The 9,359-nt window shown below is 41.5% G+C and overlaps 1 protein-coding gene across 4 annotated transcripts in view; it reads right to left on the bottom strand.

Annotated features, from left to right (window-relative positions):
* Nucleotides 1-553: 553 nt before the first annotated feature.
* The window catches only part of grm3 (glutamate receptor, metabotropic 3), a 44,200-nt gene continuing 35,394 nt past the window's right edge, over nucleotides 554-9,359 (bottom strand). For all 4 annotated transcript variants that reach the window (XM_085282015.1, XM_085282018.1, XM_085282016.1 and 1 more), the window contains 7 exons: nucleotides 8,374-8,616; nucleotides 8,080-8,269; nucleotides 7,491-7,800; nucleotides 7,186-7,379; nucleotides 6,914-7,046; nucleotides 5,060-5,237; nucleotides 554-4,099 (listed from right to left, as the gene is read on the bottom strand). In XM_085282015.1, coding sequence (XP_085138141.1) covers nucleotides 4,023-4,099; nucleotides 5,060-5,237; nucleotides 6,914-7,046; nucleotides 7,186-7,379; nucleotides 7,491-7,800; nucleotides 8,080-8,269; nucleotides 8,374-8,616 — 1,325 coding nt within the window. In that variant the 3' untranslated portion in view covers nucleotides 554-4,022. The remainder of the gene's footprint in view (nucleotides 4,100-5,059; nucleotides 5,238-6,913; nucleotides 7,047-7,185; nucleotides 7,380-7,490; nucleotides 7,801-8,079; nucleotides 8,270-8,373; nucleotides 8,617-9,359) is intronic.

The following is a 9,359-nucleotide window of genomic DNA, read 5'->3' as shown; positions in this document are numbered from 1 at the left end:
TCAGAAGTGTAATTACTGAAACTAACCACTGGAGGGCGACATTCACTAGTATACAAAAGAAGAGTCCAAATCCTGTTTTACAGAACAGATAACGATAATGTAATCTTGTAAAAATAATAAAGTAAAATGAGATAAAATGAACAAATATGATAAGATTTTCATTTCAACAGTTTGACATGTCCCCGACTTTTCTAAAAGCAAAACAAAATAGCTTCTCTAACGTACGTTGTGTCAAACTACAAGCTACTGACTGCAGTGTAGAATGGAAAATTACCAAAAGACTGCTTCATCTTTATCTTTTTTTTAATACACACTTTTAACGTCTTACTTTCAGAGACTGAACCTTCACACTGCATTTAGCAAAAAACACTGGGCTCTCCGGTAGATGGTTTAACAAGAATGCCTTCATTGGGGAACAGATGAGGCAGGGTGTTAGAGCCATCTTTCAACATTTGGCAACACACACGTTGAATAGAGCCCATGTGGATATGAAAGTGATGTTGAGAGGCTGTTAGTGTTGCTGGAGAGACGAATGTATCTGCACTTCGACACACATTTTAGCTGCATTTATTGATATTTTTCTGAGATGAACAGAGAGAAGGATGAGTGGACAAAACCAGGTTTTTTTCCTTGTTATTTTATTATGATGTCATCACAGCCTTATTATTGCACATACCATAAACACGGAACTATTGCTTTTGTGGTTGATCAGTTCCAGAGTCCCTTAAACCTCAGCTTCATTTTGCCTGCAGAGATCTCATCTTGTTTCAAAGAGGCCAAGGACACATTCTGCTATACGGCGGGGGCTATAGCACAGAGATCTTTGTGGAGCACACAGCAGTTGGCCGAGGCTGAATAGAGGAACAATGTTTATAATGAATGGCTGCTTGTAAAGGATATTCATGAGTAAAGCCAATTAAGGACGCTTCCAGAGTGAGTTACTTGGTGCATGACATGGTAAAACTCGGAAAGGTGAGGCATTTCAAAGTAAAGCGTTTCCTCTACGTCTCAGTTCCAACAGATTTTCCCATACACCCGTTAAACCCTTTTCAAACCTCCTTATGCCTCGACAGCATGCCTGCAGTGGGCTCCCAGATCTAAATGCTTCAGTTCAAGTATGGCCTAGCAGCCTGCTGGTCTTGCTTAGGTGGTCTTGGCTGAGACCCACTGTGTAGCAAGTTTCACACATCGAGTGGAGATGAAGTGGACAAATGTGGCGAGGGAATGGTTGAAGGGGTGAGGCAGACTGTGAGAGACGGGGTCAAAAGAAGAGTGTGAGATTGTTGTCAGAGACTGGTCCCCGGACTAAATGAGTGGAGAACAGGGTTAAGTGCTCTATTTGTGCAACTATTAAAAGCTGGGAGTAGGGTACAGGGACTCGCAGAGCCAAATCTCATCAGTCACTGCCAATTTGAATCAGAACCAGCAACTCGTTTTTCTTTTCCTCCTTTTTCGGCAACTCCTCACCCCTCCTCTTCATGCGGACAAACAGACATTCCAGCAGCGGATGTGATGGTGGTTGTCCATAGCAACGTGCCATGCTGGGTGTATCTTGTGGGAGCAGGACCACTGAGTGAATGGCTAAGCCTTCTTCTAACAAAGCCTGCGAATCTCTGAGATGCTTTGAGCTTCCATAGAAGCACTGTGACTTCTGGGCTGTGGGAGTGCTTTACATAATCCAGCAGCAGCTTCCCTCTGCTCTGCCACAGCGCTCTCTCCTGCTGCTCTCTGCACCTAACACACACGCCCCAATGTAGGTCGGCTCATCTTGGCGCATCCTCTAAAATTCTTTCAATCTATCATTCAGTGTGATAATCACAGGGTGCTCTTGGAGACAGGCAGCATAAAGGTGTAGACCAGTCATGAGATGAATGTTCAACAGTTCTACCCACATCTGCTGTATGAAATTTGAGAGAATAGTTTGAAAAGGCTCGACCGGGGGGGGAAGAAAATGAGTGATTCCGATCACATATTTTGCTGGAAACATCAAATATAACAGTCACACTTTATTCCAGACAGCATATTATATGTAAACATTTAAGATCAATTTATTAATAATTTACTACCACCTTAAATGCAATAAATTATTGCATGAGTCACTTGTTTAAAAAGAAAATATGCTAAATTACTCTGCTAATATTTAGATTTTCTCGCAACATTCATTTATTCCACCACCTCAGAACTGTCACCCAGCAGCGAGTCTGCAACATTTCCAGCTTGAAACAGACAGTTTGATGTGTGTGGATGTTTTGATAAATTGGATGTACTTTATGGATATGAGTTCTTCTCTAACATCCTTTTGTTAGCTGGGATCAGCCAGCAGCTGACATTGTGTGCTCTGCTTCCTTTCGTGAGCCTCTCTGGGACTGCCAAAGCCAGCTGCTCCTCTGTGCCTCTCAACATCAACACATTTAACACAGATATGTAAACTGCACACTTCAATAACTCAGTGAGTCAAAGACTCAATCTTAATGGTATATGAGCTCCTCTTCCCCTCCCTCATTTTATTGGAGATGCTATGCTGTAAAAATATATGGGCATATATATCAGAAATACCCTTTCCCTTTTAATAACAGACTGGAAAAGATATGGGTGGTAGGGAAAGGCATTTTAACCCAGGGATTCCTCCGAGTCGCCGTTTCAGTAATTCAGGTAAACAATCAATGGCAGAAGGCTCGTTAGGAAATAAAACTATCTGCATGTTCTCTATAGTTAGCCCACTTTTCCATTCACCAAACAGGGATTTGCAGCTGGTAATGTAAAATTGATCTTTTACAACTTCTACCTGGAGAACTATCAAACATTACATTAAGGCACATAGCCATATTCAAAACATCACCACATACTGTATCTATGGGGCACAGAAACATCAGCTACCATTCCCCTCTAGCTGGAGAAATTCAGCATGTATTCATGAAAGCAGACCATTTTCCTCCATTAGCGTTTGAGTCATTTGAGTACATAAAGTTCATAATTACAGGGTAAGACACCAGTTTGCTTTTGTCGACACAACTATTGCTGCACTGTCTGTGTTGACAGTTTTGAGGCAGAAAAAAAGGTGTTTGTTGTACTGTATCTTTTCAGCCCTGCTATTAGTTATTATTAGCAATCCATTACAGAAATCCTCCATAGAAACAGCAGTTTAAGAGTGGGAGTAAAATACTGTTGCTTTGGTGAACACATGTCTGGAACTATGGCCATTAAGATAAAGGGATTCCATGATTAGAAATAGAAAAATGAACATTTGTATCAAAAGCAAAACATACCTTCCCGCAAAAAACAACCACATTAGGTTCTTAAATAGATCTAGGATGCAAAGCACATCTATCAAGATGTGAACGGATGAATTCTCAAACTGAAAGTTGATGAATTTGAGAGATTTTGTTTTTTATACATGTCCATTCCAGCTGTTCTAACCAGTCCAGGTTATGCTTTAGTCCACATTCACTCTAGGGTTGTAAGACCATCAACATTGTGCTGTTTGAACCATCAGTAGCATAATATACAAATGTACAGATACACAATAGAAATACATACATCATTTGTTATTACAATGAGACCTACAAAAAAGCATGAGAATAAAAAGTCTGTGGGGTATTGCAGGTGAGGCAAGCAGAGCCACAAATGTGCATCCAGACTGAGGGACACAGCCCCTCCTACCATGAGTAAGCGCATGTCTATTTACACTGCATCATAACAAAGCTATCAAAAACAAAGGCTCCAAAAATTCCTCCTAAAAACTTTTTTTGTTCTTTTGTTTCTCTACATACAACAAGTTTTGATTTCCATGTATATACATCCCTAGAAAATAATTTCCATATAGTTACACACTTTCTACATATGTGAAACGATACAGTTCTAGTCCACAAGGAAGGTGTCTGCTTGTTTGTGCGTGTATGTGCACATATGTGACTGTTTATCTGTGAGCGTTGTGTGTGTGTGAGGCGGGCAAAGAAGAGGATAATGTTCATCAACTGGCTAACAGTCACAGGGGGCAGATTTGGAGAGTAGACTGGATGTGGTCACAGAGAGGAAGTAGTGGAGTCTACAATCTCTCTCCCGTTGCACACAGTGGGAACATAGTGGGCGCTGACAGAAGCTAGGAAAGGAAAAAGGAGCAAGGGGGTTAAAAGGGAAAATACAACTACACAGACAGAAAAAAAAGCATAGTTAAATATTCAATTTTGTTGGTGTCAAATTAGTAAAAGAAAAAACAACAACATCTTTGTCATACAGAATAGAAGGATACACAAATATTCATATTTTGCAGTAGAAATGACCCTGCAGCAATAACCCCCCCACCCTCTTCCCCACACACACACACATTTAACATATTTTACATTTTTACTAAGTCTTGAATTACTCACAGGAACTTACTAACATTAGGAGTTGTCAGGTAATAACAATTCTCAGCTGAATAAGCCCTGTGGAAACACTCACCAACCGGGCTGCTCCAAGAAACTGAGTGATCTGGAAATAAGCTAATTGGTTTGGGTATCTACAATTCAGGGGAGTCTATAAATACAACCCATGTTCTTTTAGTTTTAGTTTCCACTATCCAAAATACCATTAAGCAACGTGAGTTTACAGAAACTGTGGAAATCAAGACAGCATCTGAGAGAAAATGTTCAGATAAAACTGCAGGTCTGCTGGGCAGGAAGTCTAATCAAAACCACCCACTACAAAACAGTTGCTGGAAGCTTTAGCTAAAATAGGCGTGGTGGTGCGCTGTTCCACTGTGCAGCACTAATGCACAAACTGGGTCCCTACATCAAAGAGTCATCAGGAATAAAACATTACCTGTGACCTCATCACTAAAATCAGTGTCTGATGTATGCAGAGCAACATCTGGATAGGTCAGAGATGAAGCTTTTTTGGCCACAATCACCAGGGATTTTTCACCAGGGGGAAAAAGAAGCACTATTTCATGAAAACATGCCAATGGCTGCCAACTGTTAAGTAAGTAAGGAGGTTGGGAATATTATAAATAGTAATAGACAGGGAAATATTGGACTTTTTGTTGAGTACAGAATGTTGAGCATATAACCAAATAACCTACCATGAGATGCATATGAGGTGGCAGCCCCGCTGACACTGAAGCGATTAAGGTTAAGCCTGTGGCTGGTTACATTCTTTTGGGGCTGAAACATGATGATGTGGACCTTGGGGGCAAACATGCAACCCAGCACCACAAAGCCACTCAAGCTGACTGAGATACACATGGTAGTTGTCTGAACCTGCAGAGGAAACATAAGAAGACAGTAATTAGTAGCCAGGTTAGCACAAGACATCCATCCATGCATCCATCGATCTAGCTATCAGCCACATTGTGAGCAGTTTGCAAGTCTATCACTGTCACATGGACTAAATCGTTTTTGCTAACATTTGCATCTACGGTCAGCTGAGACTTGCCAGTAATCCTGACATGCATACTTTTGTACTGTTTCAGTTGCTATTACAAACTAATTTAATGATAACAATCTATAATAATGAAAATACTTCAAAGGAACATTTGAGTGCTTATGACAAAGTGCTTTGAATAGAATTAGAAATGAAAGCAAATGCTGCTAAAGACACTAAAGAAATGAATCTCTGTGTCTGCACACGCTGCAGATAATCATGCATGTAAAGTGAGAGCACAAGTCTTTGTTAGCATACTTTGTTAGCTTATAACACTTACTAGAATCTATCAATAAAAGACTTAATCAACAGAGACCACAGTGGCCAAAGTCTCTCACTGGAGGGAAGCTTTAATTTTATTCTCTGTGAAATCAATGCCAATTAAGTACACTCTTATTCTCTCTTGATTCCTGATCTCCAGCACGCAGCAGTGCGCACTATATGTTGCTGTATCCCGCCATAATCGTTATCACAAGTGTTACAAATGTTTGAATAACAGCAATTCCCAGTGAGATCACAGTACATTTGAGCATATCAGCAATAAACCCTTCAACGTCTCCTCTGAGTACGTATGTACATAGAGTATGTGAGTGGGCGGGTATGCATATTGGCGATGTTTTTCCCACATCTGTCTAATCTTACAGTAACATTACGTCAAAAAATGCATATTTAGAGGGGTGGAGAGGAGAGCTAGAGAGAGTATGAGAGTGAGCGAAAGAGGGTCATTTATTTGACATTTTACGGGGATCAAATGAGCAGCCCTGGCATCAGCACTCTATCAGCACTCCTCTCTTGCGCCCTTTGATACAACGTGTGCATTTGTGGAGTGTGTATATAAGGTGTGTGTGTGTATGCCTAAGATTTGTATGGTCAGGTGAACATTCACTCCCCGTTGCTGTTAAATCTGAACATGTGTCAGCAGTTTGACAGAGCTTGTTCAAGTGTCACTCCCAGTACTGCACAGCTGGGACATTTGCCAATAGGATTAGGAATTGTTGAAGTTGTGACTACACCTATGTGATTTCTGCTTTGTTAGCTGTGCATCTTTAAAAAAAAAATCATGTTGAGAAGATAAAAACTGCTCAAATAACCGCATTACATACTTGAAACACCAAAGCGAGTCAGTTGCCATAGAGTCCCATTGAAAAAACGCTCATCTTTATCACAGAAATAAAAAACTTTTAAGGTGGAACATGAAACAGCTTTCAATTCTAACTGAGCACTCAAAACGCTTTATACAACATCCAACATCAAAATGTCTACATATAACTTTTGCAGTCTATGGGAAAAAAACAGTAAATGTGAAACTGCCAATAGTTAATTTTTACCACAAACAGCCCAGAATATTTAATTCTGCTTTTTATTTGGACCATAAGCATACCATCACAGTTGTGCTGCTGCTAGATAGTTTTTAAGGTTAGGCTTGCATCTTGTTGAGCTAGAGTCAGATCAGTGTCCTCCTTAAATACAGAAACACGCACTCGTGCATGCATGTGTATGTTCAAAACCATACCCTGTAGTCACTGGATGTAACATAGAAGATAGGAAGAAAGGCCAGCCAAATTATACAGGTGGTGTACATAGTGAATCCAATAAATTTGGCCTCATTGAAGTTCTCAGGGCACTTCCTGGTCTTAAAGGCATACCTAGTGGAGAAGAGAATCACATTTTTAAGTTGACAAAATACCCTTTTCATTTCAGCAGTTCCTGATTTGATCTGTAGAACATAAACTACTTTATATAGTACATTTTGGGTAGTTGTGAGTTTAGTTGTGACACACTTACACAGTACACAAGATGACCAGGAGCACATCATATCCCAGTGACAGCAGCATGCTGGAGTCACGTACATTACACTTCAAGATGACAGTCTGTCGTCGCTCCGGCAATGTAAAGCGACGCGTGCCGGGGACTTCCAGCAGCAGCCATACTGACACCATTACTAACTGGACAGAGATTAGACTCAGACAGATGAACACCTGGAAAAAAAAGGGAAAAGAGGAAGTAAGGTCATCGAGATCTACTGTTTGTCCATCCATCCATCCATCTGACTGATGCAGATGGATAGACATGATGCTGCAATCACTCACCTGAGAGGATGGGCTAATGAAGCGTGGCCTCACGGCTCCCGCTCCGTCTTTCACACCATTGAAAATCCTGGCGATTCTGTTGGTTTTGGTGAGAAGGGCGGAGTAGCAGACAGCAAATGATGTGCCCAGGCCAAGGCGGCGCAGGGCACAGATGGCAGGAGAGGGTTTGGCCAAAAAGAGGAAAGTCATGGCGTAGGACATGAAGACTCCTAAGAGGAGGATATAACACAGTTCTCTACCTGATGCTTTCACCAGTGGTGTGTTGTTGTGTCTGACGAACACCCAAATCACCAGGCCGGTGCACATGAATCTGGGGACAGGGAGGAAGTTGCAGCCAGACATACAATCAGTGTCATGAAGTCACTGCTTATATGCTGTCACACACATAAAGCATGGTTATAAATAGCAAAATTGACTTAAACAATCAACAAAATATTCTGAAATCAGTATATGCTCATGTCATTGTCTGTGCATAGCTATGAAAATTTCTGTATCTGTATGACGCTGAGCCTCGGCTGACCACATGCTAAGTTTTTCCTCACTTACTTATTGTTGTGAGCTACTTCTGTTCAGTTTCCCTGTCACTTACCCTACACATGCAATGGTAATTGGGCCAATAGCCCAGGCATCTTCCCACATAATATAGTCCTCGGGAAGGTCATAACAGGACGTCAGGTCGTCAGTGGGCCACTGGCCAGGAGCGCAAGGTGAGCAGGTAAACTCATCAGCCAGGTATTCATGAGGCTCACAGGCTGTACAAATCCAGCAGCAGTACTCACCTGGGAAACAAGAATATGAACAGTTTGTGGCAGATTTTCCAAAGGTGCTGCTACCTTGAATGTCACTACAACAAAGACGAAATTAATGAAATTCACCGTCCTACCTGCCTGCATTTTCTTCATCTCATTGCGCTCACAGGGGTCGCTGCACTGCGACGTGGGCACTACTTCTCTGGGCCAGCGAATTAAATCACTGCTCAGACTTAAACTCTCTGCCCATTCACCTACTGGCACGTAACCATAACGATCACCAGAGTGCTGGTAGCTGAAGATGTTGTATCGGCCTACGCCATCCCCCTGGGTGTCAAACTTCACTACTGTCTCGCTGCCTGGAGGAGAAAATGGGGCTGAAGAGAGAACACAGAGACAAAGAGTGGAAAAAAGGCGATAAACCCAGTGGGAAAGGAGATCAAAGCTTAACAATCACAAACAATCACCTTATTGAGGTCTCATTGATGTCTTTTAAAAGCAGCAGTGAAGAGAGGGACAATAAGCAATGGTCAGTAAGCCTTAGGAGTCCAAAACAGATAGTGAAAGGCACTACAAAAGTGTTTTCATTACTGAAGACCAGCCAGTCACAAAAGTGTTTTCTAAAAGGCTATAAATGCCCAGTATAATTGGTGATGTGTGTGTCACTGGCCTCCCACCTGTCCATAAGGTCACCTAGGGACAAAATTGCTGTTCTAAAATCAGATCTGATAAAGTTTATTACCAGATGCATCATTAACAAGCTGCCCATAAAGCCATATAGGCATGGAAGCAGAGAATTGAATCCCTTGGTAATGCTATAGCTACCCACACAATGATAGATTTAGCCTCTGGGTCTCTTCTGTGAGTGAGGTGCACTGCTGAAACTGCCAAATTGGTTTGTATACATGTTGTTATGAAAGGATTACCATCTACCCTGAGGATGTGGGAACAGAAGAGATTGTAAAATTGGCAGGATGTGCGGTCACCATTAAAAAAACAAATAGAAAAGGGCTATGGACTGGGAAAACAGTAAGTTATTGATGCTTTGCAGGCAGTGCTGGACCTGACAGTGCTGAAAGTTGGTTGTTTTGACACAGACAAAGTGTATGCCACTCCTATT

Source organism: Mchenga conophoros, linkage group LG7 (assembly GCF_057382185.1).
Source record: "Mchenga conophoros isolate Kocher_MC1m ecotype Shallow Benthic linkage group LG7, M_conophoros_male_GT1.1, whole genome shotgun sequence".
Classification (NCBI taxonomy): Eukaryota; Metazoa; Chordata; class Actinopteri; order Cichliformes; family Cichlidae; genus Mchenga; species Mchenga conophoros.
The sequence above is the reverse complement of the archived record's forward strand: the minus strand, read 5'-3'. Positions and strand labels throughout refer to the sequence as shown.